This window comes from Acomys russatus, chromosome 9 (assembly GCF_903995435.1).
Source record: "Acomys russatus chromosome 9, mAcoRus1.1, whole genome shotgun sequence".
Classification (NCBI taxonomy): Eukaryota; Metazoa; Chordata; class Mammalia; order Rodentia; family Muridae; genus Acomys; species Acomys russatus.
In genome coordinates this window covers 4295760-4314083 of record NC_067145.1, presented here as the reverse complement: position 1 = coordinate 4314083, position 18324 = coordinate 4295760, and the positions used below count along the sequence as shown (strand labels likewise).

Here is an 18324-nt window from a genome sequence, read left to right as displayed (position 1 = left end):
TATTAGTTATTTGAAAAACTTCTTGCAAAGGAAAAGTAAGTTTGGGTATTCAACAATAACATGTTGGAAGATCCTGGCATGGAGGTGCACATCTTTCATCCCAACACTTAGGAGGCAAAAATAGGTAGATCTCTCTCAGTTCAAGGCCAGCCTGTTCTACACAAAGGTACAGGACAGCCAGGACTATACAACTATACAGTGTGACTCAGTAGTGGTACTCAGAGAGATGGCTCTGTTAAGATCACTTGTTGCTCTTGCAGAGAGCCTGGGTTTGGCTCCCAGCTAGGTGGCAGCTCAAAGCCACCTATAAAAACTGTTTCCAGAAGAATTGATGTATTCTTCTCACCTCTAATGGCTCCAAACTTGCTCACGGGTACAGACATACTTAAGCAAAACACACACACACACACACACACACACACACACAAAAACAAAAAAATCAAAATAACCCTAATCTTGAATTGTACAGAATTTCAGAACTTACCTTTACTATAAAGAGCCTTATGGACTTTTGAAGGCTTTTCGACTGTTGAAGATGCTGAGAATCCAGGAGGTAATCGGACGTGAACCAATGTCAGTGTATTGGGCCGTGCTAACGGCTGCCTAAATGGACAGGTGCTGAAGTACAGCCTCACGCCTGGAGGGGGGGGCAAAGGTGTGCATTAGTAACAACAACTAAAACCTGAAGTGCACGTGTAGCGGAAGAAACTCCACACACAAACATGCACTTCCGCAAAAAGAACATACCACTCTCCTCTGGCCTAAAATTTTAGATGAGAAATTTAAACAAATTTCTATAAATGTCCATAATTGAGCAGTGACTCAATGCATTTCTGTAGCAAGAACGTGTGCCACGCGAAGGGACCTTGCATCTTGTCGGTTAAGGCTCTGTCACTAAACACAGGTCACTTCACTTTGCACGTGTGGCTACACACCACAATGAGTAGACAAACAGTATCTTCCATTAAAAAAAAAAAAACAATCCTTATTCCATGAATTCTCAACACAGCTTAATAACTAATGAAGGACTGAAAATATTTCTAACTATAAATTTCCAATCCAAGTATCATCAAATTTTGAAACACCAATGGCAGATATGAAACAAACATACCTGCGTGAGTGACAGCCAGTAACTGACAGTCCAGTGACTCAGAATTTTCAATTACCGCTATCTGGACAATTGGTTTAAAAACAGAGCGATCAATAGTCCTATAAGAAACAAAAAGTGAAGTTAATTTCTAATTTGTAGAAGTCAAGACTGGAGCAGGTGTGGTGGCCTTTAATCGCAGGACTCGGGAGACAGAAGGATGAGGTCTCTGTGAGTTGGAGGCCGGTGTGGTTTGTTTAGCAAGCTCCAGGAAGGCCAGACAGACCCTGTCTCGATAAATAAATAAGATTAATTCCTTAGTAGCAGCAGGAAGCAGCAAAACCCCAGCATATCTGTAATTTTAAGACATGCCCTTTATTTTTTTTTTTAAAGATTTTATTTTATGTATGAGCACTCTATCTGCATGTACACCTGCAGGCCAGAAGAGGGCACCAGATCCCAGTATAGATGGTTGTGAGCCACCGTGCGGTTGCTGGGAATTGAACTCAGGACCTTTGGAAGAACAGACAATGCTCTTACCCATTGAGCCATCTCTCCAGCCCCCAACATGTCCTCTTTATAAACCACTAAAAAGGCCATTAAAAAAGGCTAAAACCACCATGCCCAGTGGCACACGCCTTTAATCCTAGCACTTGGGAGGCAAAGACAGCCAGCCTGGTCTACAAAGCGAGTCCAGGGCTACACAGAGAAACCCCAAAAAACAAAAATCAAAAAAGGCTAAAACCAAAGAGCTGAAGTGTTCTCCAGGCATCAAATTACCCCATTATTGATTACTACTGATTAAAAGGGAGAAAAACAGACCTCTGTCATGAAGAGCTAAACAATGGAGATGAAGTGACACAATTAGTTTACATAACCTGCATGTACTGGTAGAAAAGAGCAGAGGAGCTGGGTGTGGGGGTTCAGGCTCGTAACCCCAGTGCTTGGGAAGCAGGGACAAGAGGATGAGGGCTTCAAGGTCAGCCTGGATAGATTAAACTTTTTTAAAAAAAGATTTATTTATTGTATATGAGTGCTCTATCTGCAGAAGAGGGCATCAGATCCCAGTATAGATGGTTATGAGCCACCATGTGGTTGCTGGGAATTGAACTCAGGACCTCAGGAAGAGCAGGCGGTGCTCTTAACCCCCGAGCCATCTCTCCAGCCCCTAGATTAAACTTTTGTTCCAACAAAACAAAACATTATTGGGAATCTAATTAGAGATTAAAAGACAAATTGAGAGATTAGAATATTTTATAAATAATTTCAGTACCTTCCTCCCAAATGTCAACATTATAAAAAAGAAAAGAAAAGGAATGAAAAGGGTGTTTGGTATTGAAAAGACTAATGGCCCATACAATTCATAATTCTAATTGTAGAATCTGGAAAGGAAAGAAGCCATAAACGGTTTTAGAGCTGAGTTAGCTTCAGCAGCACCTTAACCAGCTCAATGATGGGAATTACATACGTGGCTGCTGTTCAGGATGACATGCAAATCCGTAAAATGTTCCCTATTTTTTTCTTTAAAAGAAAGATAAGTCATACTTTATCAGACAAAACAGAATGTAAGTCAAAAACAATATAAAATGAAACAAAGTAAAAATTTTAGTACTGGGAATTTAAATAATCACTATGTAATTGTAATTATGCAGTTATAACCGTCTGACTTCCTCTATCCCACCCCGCCCTTCTTTATCACTATTTTTGTTTTGTTTTGTTTTGAGACAGGATCTTACTATGTAGTCTTGGCTGGCCTATGACTGACACAAGTCCACCTGCCTGTGCCTCTTGAGTGCTCCACCATGGCCGCTTGCTAATTTTCTAAAATGTGACCCCTGTGGAAAGGCATGCTACCTACGTTTTGCTTCCAATGGCATGGCTAGTAAGGAAGGTTAAGCAAAAGAGGCAATAGGCAAGCGTTAGCAAGGGGGAGATTTAGATGGATCTCCCAAATCATAATTGGTCACTTTGGATAAGGTACATATTTAGGCCTTTTATCCATTTATATGAAGGTTTACTTTTTTGTTTGTTCTAATAGTTTTGAGACAGCTTCCAAACAATGCAGCTGAGGCTAGCAAAAAGTTATAATTGTCCTGCCTCAGCTGCCAGGCTCTAGGACCAGATACAGACCACTATGCCCAGCCAGGTCACTTTTGTTTTGTTTTGTTTGAGACAGAGTTCCTCTGTGTATCCCACGCTGTCCTCGAACTCTCTCTGTAGACCAAGCTGACCCAGAGCTCAGAGCTCCACCTGCCTCTGCTTTCCAAACGCTAGGAATAAAGGCGTGCACTATCGCTGCCCGGCCAGCACATCACTCCTGAACATGCTGTTCATTTTCTTATAGATCTGGAAAGTTTCCCTCAAGATAGATTAAAGAAAAAGGATATCCTGTCTTTCAGATTGCTTGCACTCAGAATATGCTGAGATTTTTCACTGTGATGTTCGATGCTGCAGCTGAGAAGTTGAGACCTCTATCATAAAGCCAGGAAGCTGGGCGGTGGTGGCACACGCCTTTAATCTCAGCACTCGGGAGGCAGAGACAGGCAGATGGCTGTGAGTTCAAAGCCAGCCTGGTCTACAAAGTGAGTCGAGGACAGCCAAGGCTACAGAGAAACCGTCTCGAAAAACAAAAACAAAACAAAAGTAAATAAATAAATAAATGTCTGCAGACCACTAAGGAATTTAATAAGTTTGCAACAATCAGTCCGATACAGAATTCTTTAGATTCCGGGCTGGGCTCTAGCTCTTTAAGAGGCCAAAGGAAGCCATTATCTCCTTTAGTTACTGTTTTATCATGAATTAAATGAGAGTGTTGGAGCTATGAAACCTAACATGTGTCCCGTTGGCCTGGTGCAGGTGGGAGAAGCTGAGCCATACTATCTTTCAACAAAGATCTTGAGCTTAAAGTTCCAGGGAAAAGGCTGGGGGCCTGGCTGAGTGGTAGAGCGCTTGTCTCGTCTCCAGGAGACCTTGGGTTTGACTCTCAGCATCTTTGGAAAAAATATTCCAAGAAGGTCAAACACAACAAGCAACACTTCACTGGGACATTCCACCTCATGCGTCACACCGGCATGACAGCAGTCCGTAGTGACAGGTTTCAACACAACTTGGAGATGTTTGGAGGCATAGTTTAATCTTAGTATAGTGTGGATAATGTACATATGTTAAGTATATAGTGTACATAACATATACATGTATGTATAACAAACAGCATAGATATGTTTGCAAGTGAAACGTTGACAATAAAGGTCCTACTACCTGGCGATGTTCCCAGCCGCAGAGACGATGGCACTCTGTGAGACTGAGGCAACTCTACTCATGCCCTGCCCATCATGGCCCAAATCATAAACCTGTGAAGAAAAGGTGCTCTCCTTTAGACACACTTACAAAGCATATACGTTATAGTAAAATGAACTTGTCTCTTAGAGGACAAGCTAATTTGATACTTACCAAATGTTAAATTATTTTAAATCTCCCCAAGATAAAGCAGACAAACACACAAAAATGACCTAAGAAATGGTTTAGTGTTTATTTGAAAAAGCACACAGTTGAAGGCAGGAGTGGTGATTACACACCAGTAATGCCATACATTTGGGAGGTAGAAGCAGAAGAGTTCAAGGTCATCATTGGCTACCGAACAAGCTTAGGGCAAGTCTGAGCCACATGAGAACTTGTCTGAAACAACAACAAAATTCGCAATTCATGAAAAGTTTGAGTGACTTAATCTGCCTTGTAAGTCAGGATGTACGCAGTGAAGATAGCTCATTGACTAAAGGAGCTGGCCACTACCAGTTTGAGAACCTGAGCTTCATCTCTAGCTTTCGCAGTAGAAAGGGAAACCGGACTCTAAAGTTACACTCAGCCTCCACATGTGCACTGTACCCCAGAAGTGTTCATATGCACATGTCTATAGACACTCATCATCATCACCCCTAAAAAAATAGCTGGGGGCTGTGGCACACACCTATAATCCTACCACTCAGGGAGGCAGAGGCAGGAGGATCTCTGTAAGTTCAAGGTCAGCCTGGTCTACAAAGAGAATCCAAGAAAGCCAACGCTATACAGAGAAATCCTATCTCGAAGAAACAAAACCAGTGCGGGAGAGATGGCTGAAAGGTTAAGAGCACTGTTTGTTCTTCCAAAGGTCCTGGGTTCAAGTCCAAGTAACCACTTGGTGGCTTACAACCATCTATAATGAGCTCTGGTGCCCTCTTCTAGTGTGCAGGGCAGAGTACTATATAAAAAATAAATAAATCTTTTTTGTTTTGTTTCAGAGGACAGGGTTTCTCTGTATGATAGCCAAGGCTACAGAGAGAAACTCTGTCTCGAAAAAAAACCAAAAAGAAAAAAAAAACCAAACCCCCAAACCAACCAAGTACCTCTCCCCCGCAAAAAAACCCTGAAAATAAAGCAGGAATACTTTTCTACTTTTAATGGCAGCAGATAGGCATATTTACCTGTATTACTCCTTTCTCCGATCGTGTATACAAAATATTTCTGGAATTATCAATTTCAATTTGAACAATAGGATCTGAAAGTAAAAGAAGAAAACCCAATCCTAAGTATTCCTGATTGAACACAAGATGCATTCAAAACACACTAACACTTGAGCATTAGGATTTGCATTCATGGCCTTTCTGCTCCCTTGCTTGGTTGTTATAGTCTACAAGCCAGGAGCTAGACAGGGTCAAGGGTACCACAAATAACAACTGTCACTGTCAGGAGGATGCTGGACACTGCCCTTCTGTAGTGCTGCTGGCTTGTAGCAGGCTACGGCACAAGGAACACTTAGAGTTTAAGAAATATATTATGTGCTACCGAGCCACACTGGCCTATAGAGCAAAACTCTTGTCTTAAAAACAACTTATTCTGCCCTCTAAGTGAATTTTTTAATTCTTTAAAATTTTGTTTTTCAGTCAGGGTCACATCATGTAATTCTGGTTAGCCTTGAACTTGCTATGCAGCCTAGGCTCAAAAATTAATCTGTCTCTGCCTCTCAAGTACTGAGATTAGAGGTATGTCCCACCATACCCAGTTTAGATTGTTCCTTCGTTCAGTAATACTTAACACATTTTTACTATATGCTAGAAACACAAGGACTACTTTCTCAAGACTACAAGAAAAACCTGACATCTAAGTAGGACACTCCATAGATGAGAAGGAGGACCACACGGGGTTCAGAGCACACACCGGCCAGGCTGAGGTGGCACATGCCTTTAATCCCACCCAGCTACGTCTCTAAACTCATTACATCTCAGGGATATACATTTTAAAAGGGAAATTGTTCTTGACCATTTATCCCCTGACTTTCGCATGTATGCAGAGACAGACAGACAGACAGACACACACACACACATACACACACATCCTCTGGTTTAAGAATGAAATTCAGGGGGGCTGGAGAGATGGCTCGGCGGTTAAGGGCACTGACTGCTCTTCCAGAGGTCCTGAGTTCAATTCCCAGCACCCACATGGTGGCTCACAACCATCTATAGTGAGATCTGGTACCCTCTTCTGGCCTGCAAATGTATATGCTGGCATCACAGTATACATAATAAATAAATAAATCTTAAAAAAAAAAAAGAATGAAATTCAGGAATGACCCTGAACTTTTAGGAAATAATGAACTTGAGAGTAAAATTCCTATTTTCTGGCCTTTAAGAGACTTCAGACATGTAACAAGTGTAATTTAATATGACAAGTATTTTTTAACTAAGAATGAAAATTTCTGAAGAAACATTTAAGTCTAGAAGCATTAAAAATTTTATTTGCCATATTTGTTTCCTACTCACCGTCTTCTGAGAACGTGAACTGCAGTAAGGATGGAACAAGGAAGGAAAGCGAGCTCTTTGAGTGGTTTATCCTCCTGCACCTTTGACTGAACCAGCCTGCTTCTGCCTTGGAGGAAAAGCAGTGCGAGATGTGTAATGCAACATATCGTAGCAACTGTATCCATGCCTATTAAACCTGTAAGCCTCATGAGTCACCAGTGATGGTAAATACACTGAAACGTACTTTTCGAAATTATCCATTGAGTTTCATTCTATAATTAAAGATATCTATCAAATACAACAAATGACTTTCAAGACACATTATTCAACGACCTATTTTAAGTAACCTAAGTAGGGAGACCCATTTATAAAAATATACTGTTTGCTTATACATACACACAATCACATGTACACAGGTACTCACATGTGCATATAAATACACACAGAGCAATGCAGGCATCCTGCTTTAAAAAGATATACACCATGTGGTTATCAGGGGGACAGAGCGATTGCTGCAGCAGCTCAGACACACGGTGCTTGTCTAACACCTGTAATGCTCTGAAGCTGAGTTCCGGAACATGGACACCTGCCCTGTCCAGAAGAGACTTAGTTAGGCCCAGAGGACTGGGTCTAAAGGGCATGCAGTAACGACGGAAGGCTGTACTTAACTTTATGCTCGAATGTTTTCAATAATGATAATAATGATAATGATGACGATGATAATAATAATAATAATAATGCTATGCAATTAGAAAATTAAAAGAAAGCTTTTCTTTCCTTTGCTACTAAGCAAAAGAAAAAAAAAAGGCTTGTAAATGTTAAGGCTTACTTGGTATGCTACTTCATACAAACAGCCATCTTTTCCAGCCAAAAATATCCTGCCGTTCTCAGTGGAGGTGACTGTTAAGAGGTAGGTGTTGTCGGTGGGAAGAGAGTACAGAGGGTCGGGCAGCAGCTGCATCCCGCCACACATGCTGTCACTGGCAACACCAGAACCTGTGTTTGAAACAAGAAAAACCACACAACAAAGCTGCAAATGATCTGCACATTATCTTGAGAACTGGACATTTTACTGAATTCTTTCTAAAAATACCCCAAAAGCCTATTAATTTTAAAAAAGTTCTCTGTTGATAATGTAAACAGTGTTTTGTCTTCATGTACACATGCATGCCAGAAGAGGGCACCAGATCTCATTACAGATGGTTGTGAGCCACCATGTAGTTGCTGGGAATTGAACTCAGGACCTTTGAAAGAGCGGCCAGTGCTCTTAACCCCTGAGCCATCTCCTCAGGCCCCAAACAAGTGCCTACTATGTCCTGTAAAGTTACTGTAACAGCTGGAGGGGTGGGGCTGGAGAGATGACTCCGACTCCATGGAAAAAGAGCACCAGATGTTCCTGTAGAGGATCTCGGTTTAGTTCTCAGCACTGACGGCTGCTCACAAACACCTGTAACATAGTTACAGGGGATCTAACAACGTCTTCTGGCCCCAGGCTTCAGGCACTCACAGTGCGTATATATACACATTCAAGCAAAACATTCATACACACACATAAAATAAAAATAAATATTGAAAAAAAAAGAAAGTTTAACACACTTGCCAAGGAAATGTTTTATTAGTAAAGCCCTGAACTCAGTACCCAGCAACGCGTGCGCGCACACACATACACACACCCCACACAGCTGTAAAGATAATTTGGTAATTCATCTTAAATTGCATCTATAGTACACATATATATCATAGAGTAAAATATCAAGAAAAAACAAACCCAAACTACTATGAGGATTTGGTACTAAAAATCATTATAGTACTAATTTTAAACACTGTTATTTTAAAAAACCTAGCCCATAAGTGGCTACCATACCTGTTTGTACATTAGCATAGCTGAGTCCAAGAATTACTATATCCACAGGGGTTGCCAAGACCAACAGGTGTCGTACATGAGGTTGAAAGATGCCTATGGTAAAGCAGACAAAAGCTAATTATCTTCTGGAAAACACCCAGCATTTAGGCATGAATAAAACATGGTCTTAGCATTAACGTGAGCTCCTAATTAAGCAGTGAAAAGTCTGAATCAAGGTCAGCAAATTCTGATACTTAAATATTACTATGTTAAGCATTAAAGTTCAACAGGAGAAAAAAACTAACTTAGGAAATAATTGGTTCAACACTCAGTGTTTTAAGTGTCAAAACAGATTAATTGGTTTACTGAACTATAAATATTTGTATTTATATACCCATATTTACAAGAACACTATTCACAGAAGTCTAAAAGATAAATGCTATCTATGTGTCTTTTTTTTTTTTTTTTTGCAGGTGGGGGGTGGGCGTGGCGGGGGGTAGGGGAGGGTTCCGAGACAGGGTTTCTCTGTGAAGCCTTGGCTGTCCTGGACTCACTTTGTAGACCAGGCTGGCCTCGAACTCACAGCGATCTGCCTGCCTCTGCCTCCCGAGTGCTGGGATTAAAGGTGTGTGCCACCACACCCAGCTATCTAAGTGTCTTTTAACAGATGAGCCAGTGAAATGTAGCACACACATGCAGTGCAAACATTAGTTAGCCATACAGAAGAAGGAAATTTGGGGGGAGTGTTTGAGGTAGCCAAGGTAGGCCCAATCTTCTGATTTTGCTGAAGATGACCCTGAACTAACTAGGCAGTGGTGACGCATGCCTTTATCCCAGAACTGGGGAAGCAGAGCAGGCAGAACTCTGTGAGTTCAAGGCCAGCCTGGTCTACAGAGTGACTCCAGGACAGCCAGGGCTACACAGAGAGACCATGAACTGCTCCTCCTCCTTCCACCCTGCAGTGCTGAGATTACAGGCATGTGCCACCATACCTGGCTGAAAAGGAAATTCAAATATACCTAACATGGATTTGTGAAGATACATACTAAATGAAACAAGGTGAAGACAAATGACAAAATTGGGGAGAAAACGCATTCATATAGGTAAGAGTGCTTCTTGCTAGGTATTAGAAAAAAGAATAGAGAGGCTGGAGAGATGGCTCAGTGGTTAAGAGTGTCGCCTGCTCTTCCAAAGGTCCTGAGTTCAATTCCCAGCAACCACATGGTGGCTCACAACCATCTATAATGGGATCTGATGCCCCCTTCTGGCCTGTTGGTGTACATGCAGGCAGAACACTGTATACATAATAATAAATAAATCTTAAAAAAAAAAAAAGAAAAAAAAAAAAAAAAAGAATAGAGAACTTTCTGATTGAGCCCAGAAACCTTGAGAGACTGTCTCATAGTTTCACTTCTTACCAGCTTTTGGTTTCACAAGTCCCACAGCAAGAATTGTCTCACTGAGTCCATCAAAATAGGCAAGGTCACCTCTGCCCAAAAGTAAAGAAAACACGTTTACATATATATATACATGTACTAAATCTTACTTACAGTGTTCTTTCTTCGTTGAATAAATTTATACATAGAATAGAGTAAAAACCAGAAGACAGCAAACAAAACTACTGAAGGATTAAGACACAGGCGTACAGACCTTTCTAAAGATAAGCAGGGAAAGGCGTACTCTATTCTAAACACCTGTCCAGTGGGCTGTGAGCACTGTCTATCAAGTCAACAGCACTCTCCTCCTGAGACAGGGCAGGAGTACGGGGGACTCTCTGGGAAGCAGCTCAAAAAGCTCAATGGTAATTCTCCAGTGGTCTAACCCACAGCCTACTGCAGGGAAATCCAGAAGGAATCCAGAAACCCATGCTACTGAGGTAACTACAACAACTACCAAGTCCACGCTCAACTTAACTCTTGATTGGAAAAAGACCATCTCATGCCACAACAAAGGCCTACCCACTGTACCCTAGAAAAAGGAGAGGCATACTCACGTCTCAAAATATTAATAATAATAGGTAAATGAATGCATGTTAGATTTGAAAAGTTAAAAATGCCACTAATGTGAAGACTTTTTACAACAATCAATCACAGATCGTTGCTACAATGACTAAAGCGCCCATGTAAATGTCTAGATAAATTCATTTTCACTCAAAGTAGCTTTTCTACAGAACGTAAGTTGTCATATGGTATCAATTTTGATACAAGTATTTTGAATGTGTTCATGTGTACATACATGTTTCTAAAAGGAGTATTAGTTATTCAATGCAAGAGTAACAGCTTGAGAGCCGGGCATGGTGACATAGGCATGGTGACATAGGCCTGTAATCCCAGTACTCGGGGAGGCAGAGGCTGACGGATCTCTGTGAGTTCGAGGCCAGCCTGGTCTACAAAGCAAGTCCAGGACAGCCAAGACTACACAGAGAAACCCTGTCTCAAAAGAAAGAAAAAAGAAATACTGACATTGGCTTTTATATATTCTATATATTTAATTTACAGACAGTAAAAAACCATGGAACAATCAAATTATCATTTCAAGAATTATCAGATTCCTAGTCCATAGAAATGCAAAGAAAGGGCTGGAGAGATGGTTCGACGGTTAAGAACACTGTCTGCTTAGAGGTCTTGAGTTCAATTCCCAGCAACCACATGGTGGCTCACCACCATCTATACTGGGATCCGATGCCCTCTTCTGGCATTCAGGTGTACATGGATAGAGCACATAAAATAAATAAGTAAATCTTTAAAAAAAAGAAAGAAATGCAAGGAAAAAGTAGTCTTTTCAAAATGTCAAATAAGGGAACATCATCAGGGCCCACATGGTGGAAAAAGAATTGACTCATGCAAGCTGTCCTTAGACTGCCACATGTACACTGTGGTACACACAGAAACACACCTCACTCAGTCCACACTCTGCCTATTAGAAATAAAATATAATAGCAAAAATTTAAATGCCAGGTAATGGTTTAAAAATACCAATGTATAATCTTTTCTACAGTCAACAAATTTGGAATTTATGTCTTGTTTCTCAAGGGAAGTACTTGGGTATATGACCCAAGGGGAGAACACTTGCCCAGCATGCATGAGTGACTAGATTTAATCCCAGGAATACAAATAAGAAAATCAATCAAAGAACAACAAAAAACAGGAGCAGTATATTGGGTTGGAGCATGCAGCTCGTGGAATGCTTGCCATGAGGAGGCGCCAGCAGAGCTTACACCAACATCTGTTTGTTACACACAGAACCTACAATGTGTGTATGTGTGTGTACATAGGTGTGCTTATGTGCGTGTACACGTACAGGTGTCTTCTTTCAGTCTCTATCTTCTCTTTTGAGACAATTTCTCTCACTGAATATGGAGTTCAGTTTAAGGTAGACTGCTGAGGCCTGATCCTTTTGGGTAACATAAATATGGCAACAAATGCCAGCCACATCATCTCCACTTGTCGATGCCACAGAAGAAAGCTCTATGTGCAAGGTCAGGTTGGCCAAAAACTATGTTTATTCTCAGCATACTCTATGGCTGTGCCCCCCTCCCCGCAAGTTTGGTTTTTGCCTTTATAAGCTAATCTTGAGAAATATCCACTCTGTGATCCTGACCTTGGTCAGTCTTGGGGTGTTGCACTCAATAAACCATCCATATCTAACTGAGATGGGTGTCTGAGCGGTTAGTGAGCTTCCTCTGGACCCTACCGAGCAGGTAGGCAGTAAGACCCCAGCATTTGCCCACCGCCACCCCAAGTGCTGGTGCCAGGCTTTTATCTAAGTGTCCAGGATCTGAGCTGGGCTCTCTTGCTTTGTAGCAAGCACTTTAGCCATTGACCCATCACCCTAGGCCCAGAGTCCACATTCCAATGACCCCAATGATCCCAGTGCATACTGGGAAACAATGACCCACACGTTAGGTAAAGGGTAAAGCAGGAGAATTTCTGTAGAGCAGAACAAGAGCTACAACAAGCACTAACGGTTAGCGAATTCCAAACAGGCCTTCCGTACATACCCGTCTTCGTAGTTCCACATGAATATGTCACTGTCAATTGTAAGCCAGGCTCTGCTGATGGGAGGGAAAACGCCCATCATGCAGTTACACTGCATGTCTGAGGAAGACGGGATGTAAGGCTCAAGCAGTCCAATTAGTTTTTCCCTCAGTTTATGATTAAAAAAAAAAAAAAATGATCTTTTAGCAAGGCATGGTGGTGCACGCCTTTACTCCTAGCACTCATAGAGGCAGAACCAGGTAGATCATTGAGTTCAAGGCCAGCCTGGTCTACAAAGTCCGAGGAAGCTAGGACTACACAGAGAAACCCTGTCTCGAACTTCCCCCCACCCCAGCTCAAAAAAACAAAAAACAAAAAAATATTTTGGCTAGATGCCAATCACCTAGTGATTCAGTGCTTGCCTGGTTTCCATGAGGCTTCTGTCCACAGTCCTCCCTTCTCTTTCCTTCTGTTTTAAATATTTTGTTTCCTGTGTATGTGTTTTGTTCTCATGTATACCACGTGTGCCTATGGATGCCAGAAGATGGCATTAGAGCCCCTGGCACTGGGATTTCAGCTGAGTCACCAAGTGGGCACTGGGAGTATATAACCTGGGTCCTCTGCAGGAGCAGCCAGTATTCTTAGCTCTTGAGTCACTTCGAGCTGCTTCTCTATTCTTTTCACTAATTCTTTCTTTTTTGAGAGAGAGTCTCACTATGTAGCTCAGTCTGTCCTAGAATTCACTAATGTAATCCAGGCTGGCCTTGAACTTACAAAGATTATACTGCCTCTGCCTCCTAAGAGCTAGGATTAGAGGTGTGCACCACCACGCCCTGCCCAAGCTTATCTACTCTTTAACAGAAAGCAAACTACCCAGGCAATCTTATTTTTGAGCTAAGAACTTACTATATAACCCAGGTTGGCCAGAGGATTGCCAAAATCCTCCTGCCTCAACCTCTTGAGTACTGGCATTACAGGCAAACAGAAGCAGGCAAGGCTGAAAATGAAGCTAGGGCTTCAGGCATACTGGATAAATGCTCTACCACTGAGCTTTATATGTGGCTCTGAAATAACTTATAGACATTATGTAAAAGTAGAACAAGAAGTAGAGCTGGGCGTGGTGGCACACATCTTTAATCCCAGCACTTGAGAGACAGAGGCAGGAGGATCACTGTGAGTTTGAGGCCAACCTGGTCTACAGAGTGACTCTAGGACAGTCAAGGCTGTGTACCTTGGCACCCTGTCTCGAAAAACCTAAAAAAAAAAATCCTAGCATTCGGATCTCTGTGAATTCTAGGCTTGCCTGGTCTTCAGAGTGAGTCCAGGACAGCCAAAACTAGAGAGAAACCCTGTCTTGAAAAACTAAAAACGACTTATCTAATATTTTTCAAATAGCTGAACACAAAGCAGTAGGATACGTCCAAACTGTTCAACCAGCTCAGGTGGGAGAGGGACTCTTCGGGTTGTGCTGATCTCCGGGAGGCTGGGTACGGACAGTAAACCTGGTCCCTGCAGAGGGTAATCCATATCAGACATTCCAGAAACAGTGGGACTGTCTAAAAAAAAAAAAAAAAAGTTAAAAAGGTGCAGCATTTATATACAACAATAACACACCACTCATCAGCGTAGGAACAGGTAAGCAATTCAAGCTGCCCCAGTGCTCACAGTGGCTCTGAAATTAAGGAGCGCTGACCGGTTACAAAGCATATCTGAGAAATCTCACTGTTGCAGGACGGGACAGCTACTGGTTTCAACCTTGGGGGAAGAGTTGCCCACACTGGGGCTGTAGCTCAGCTGGCAGTTTTTATATCACACGTATCAGTCCCTGGGTGGTTCCTACCTCAGCATGGTGGCCTGTGCCTGTATTCCTAGCTTTTGGGAGGTGACTGCAGAAGGATCAAGAACTCAAGGTTGTCCCTGACCACAGTTAAAAATCAGCCCCTATTACGTTAGATGCTGTCCAAAAAACAAAAACAAAAAAAACTCACCACAACAAAAAGGTCCAAACCAAACAATTCATTCTTTTTCCACTTTAGATTTCTCTAGACCAACATGCCACATGCAAATATCAGTAATGCAGTGTATTGCTGGGAGTTGTGGGGAATCACTGACTGCTCTCAGTAAAGACTTCTCATGTGCTTCCTTTCTCCCGCTCTAAGACCCAGAGCCTTGGGGCAGGAGTGGGCTCTGCACACTAGAACTGACCAACAGCCCAATTACTGCAGGCTCCTTCTTAGGCTCCAGTTTAAAGTATAAGGGTCTTGGAGGAACTGACATGAATGGCTGGACAATCATGGGTGCGCCTCCCCAAACTCCATTCATTTATATAACCATTTATTTCTCCACTGAGGTCTTTTAAAAAATAAACTGTAATCCTAAAATATAATTTTAATAGAGCAATGCACATACAAAATGAAGTGGAAATACAAAATGAATAAATAACTTCTTTGGAGAATGTGACTGGTCAAGAAAACCAACAAAACCATCAAAGGTGTGTATCACCATGCCTGACTGAAACTAAAGGCTTTAACTAAGAATCTTGACAGAGCTGGATGGTGGTGGCCATGCCTTTAATCCCAGCATCTGGGAAGCTTAGATAGGTGGGTCTTTTGAGTTGGAGGCCAGCTTGGTATACAGAGTGAATTCCAGGGCAGCAAGCATTACACAGAGGAACCTCGTCTGGGGAGGGCAGGAGTGGGGGGGGGGGTGCGGGGAGGAGTTGGAGGAGGTGGGGGTCGGGGCAGGGAAGTTCTATCAGGCAGAGAGAAAAAAAGCTAGATGGGAAAGGGATTAGTGTGAGGATGAAAGCATTATATAGACAGATATAAATAAATAAATAAATAAATAAATAAATAAACAGCACGTGTAAATAGATACATATTTAAGAGGTTCAGAAGGTATGGGCAGGACAAATTAAGATGAGAGCTGCTTGTTCTGTACAAAGACTACCTTTACTTCTAGTATTTCTTTCTCTTTTCTTGTGCGTGCGTGTGTGTGTGTGTGTGTGTGCGCGCGCGCGTGTGTGTGTGTGTGTGTGTAGCTTTGGATGTTGTGGAATTCACTTTGTAGACTAGGCTGGCCTCAGACTCTCAGAGACCCGCCTACCTCCCAAGTGCTGGGATTAAAGGCACAAACCATCACTGCCTGGTTGCTTCCAGTATTTCTGGTTCAAAAATCTCTCGATAGATTTTTATAAACGTTAGATATGCATTTTGGTCTACTTTGCATATATTGTCTTGTTTTCGGTTTTTTTGCTTTCTTATTAAGTCCCATCTGTGTCTTACACTTCTCTGCTTTTCTCCAACTTCCATCTTACAAGATGGAAACACAAGAAACACTTTGTAGCAACGAATGCTGTCCCACAACCCTTTAGCTGCTTACAATTTTCAGAAGTTAAGGCCAATATTTTCAGTAATCCCCTTTGGTGACAGCTATACTTTGTTCTACCCTCCCTGTCAGTCAGCATTCTGACTCCTGTGTTTTTTTTACTGGCTAGTCCCACCATTTACAAACGTACTAAATCTACACATAAGACAGGACTCTTGAGAGAACACGGTAGGTTTCCAAATGAACTCGTTCGTTTTTCTGATATAAGAAATATACAAACATGTAATCTGGATCAGAAGATTCTTTTTATTTGGATTTAAGGAGCCTGTTCTTACCTCTCCAAGTATCTACAATGAACAAAGTGCAGACAAGAAAGAGTAAGCAATAAAAACTGAAAGGAGGGCGGTGCGGCTGTTCTGAGCCCTGATCTCTCAACGTTCTCGCGGGAACCAATAAAGAGATACGGAATAAACAGAGGACTCAGACTAGAATCCCCTGGCGGAGAAACAGAGCGCCCAATGGACCGATCACTTACTTGGGGCCGACACCATGAGCAGCTCAGAAAGATCTGGGTACATGCGGTCTTCTTGTAACTGTCGGTCGATAAGCCTCCCCGCATTTTCCAAAGCTTCCTGCAGGGAGGCGGCCGACGTAGAGGCCACCATCGTCGAGCCCAACACAGACAGCGGCATGTCGACAACAGTGGACAGGGCGCTACAAAAATACTCCAAACCCAAGGAGATCAGCGAGGAAAGCCAAGAGAGCCCAAAACCGCTCCCTAGGTCGCGCGCGCCAAATGAATAGCCGGGCGCCAGATCATGACGCACTTCCGGCTCGTCCTCCTGGGTCCTGGAAGAAGCCGTTTCAGGGACGGAAAGAGGAAGCAGTTGAAAGGGTTGGACAGTGGCGGAGGAGTGAGGGAGGAGACTAGTGTTGAGGAATTTGTAGATTGCCTGGGGGAGGGAAGAGAGGAAAGAGGAAAGGGGAGGGGAGGGGAGGGGGGGCGGCGGGGGTGGGAAGGGAAGGGAAGGGGAGGAGGAGCTCCGGATGCAGTTGGAGCAGGCTTGTGGTCGCTGGCGGTGGGCTCTGCGTTGGTGACCCCGCGCACGTGCTGATCCTGACCTTGAGCCCCTCCCCCAAGTTGGAATGCCGCGACTGCAACCTTTTTTTTCGAGACAGAGTTTCTCTGTGTGGCCTTGGCTGTCCTGGACTCACTTTATAGACCAGGCTGGCCTTGAACTCACAGTGATCCGCCTGCCTCTGCCTCCCGAGCGACTGCAACTATTTTATTTAAGAACGCACAGTACGCACAGTACCGTGGTGCCCTAATGACTTCTAACAGTCAGAAATTGATCCCTGGTTCTAGAATCAGGTTACCCATCAGCCAGAATTTTATAGTATCCCAAACAGCGGCGTGATTAAGAACCATTAGATTTTCCTATGCGCGTATCTGTCATTGGCTTTGTGACCAATCATTGTGAGTTTTTTTTTTAGTGTGTTCGAGGTCAGCGTGGTGTGTTGTCTCCCGCCTGTATTACATATGTTGAGGCGAAAGAATTACTGTGAATTCACATGGTGAAGTCCAGGCTAATATGGTACAGAACGTGATCCTGTCTCAAACAGCAGAGCAGGGAAAGCGAGGGAGGGAGAAACAGAGAGAGAGAGAGACAATGAGAGAGACAGAGAAGGGGAAGGAGGCGGAGAGGGAGAAAGGGGTAGTGTGGTAGGTCATGCCTATAATCCTAGAATTTAGGAAGTAGAGGCAGGAGAGTAAGGAGCTGAAGACCATGTTTGGCTGTGTTGCAAGTTTGTAGTAAGCCTATGAAACGAGATTCTGACACACACGCGCGCGCGCGTGTGTGACAGAACAAACCAAAAAGCAGACGAGATGAATGAGGCTAAGAGCATTTACTGCTTGCTCTTTCAGAGGACTTGAGTTCGATTTCCAATATCCACAGGGTGACTCATAACTAAAACTTGGGAGGCAGAGGCAGAGGGATGGCCAGCCTGATCTACATAGTGAGTCCAGGACAGCCAGTGCTACTTGGGGAAACCCTGTCTCAAAAAACAAAACAAAACAAAACTGTAACTTCACTTCCAAGAGATCAAATACCCTCTTCTACACTTTATGGACCCCAGGCATACACATGATATACAGATAGATGCAAGCAAAACACCCATACACATACAAAACGAAACAAACACTTGCTGCTCTTGCTGAGGACCCTAGTTTGCTTCCTGTCACCCACATGGAGACTCACGTTCATCTGTAACTATAGTCCCAGGAGATCCAATGCAATCTTCTAGCCTCTGTGAGTA

General features: G+C 42.9%; 1 protein-coding gene across 1 annotated transcript in view; it reads right to left on the bottom strand.

Moving 5' to 3' along the window:
• Positions 1-16823, bottom strand: part of Nup155 (nucleoporin 155) — a 52689-nt gene extending 35866 nt beyond the window's left edge. Inside the window, exons 1-11 of the mRNA XM_051150942.1 lie at positions 16541-16823; positions 14097-14234; positions 12702-12798; positions 10120-10190; positions 8723-8815; positions 7688-7854; positions 6880-6985; positions 5545-5618; positions 4346-4437; positions 1112-1209; positions 485-637 (exon numbers count right to left, since the gene is read on the bottom strand). Of these exons, the coding sequence (XP_051006899.1) occupies positions 485-637; positions 1112-1209; positions 4346-4437; positions 5545-5618; positions 6880-6985; positions 7688-7854; positions 8723-8815; positions 10120-10190; positions 12702-12798; positions 14097-14234; positions 16541-16697 (1246 nt within the window). The 5' untranslated portion in view covers positions 16698-16823. The remainder of the gene's footprint in view (positions 1-484; positions 638-1111; positions 1210-4345; positions 4438-5544; positions 5619-6879; positions 6986-7687; positions 7855-8722; positions 8816-10119; positions 10191-12701; positions 12799-14096; positions 14235-16540) is intronic.
• Between the last annotated feature and the right edge of the window lie 1501 nt (positions 16824-18324).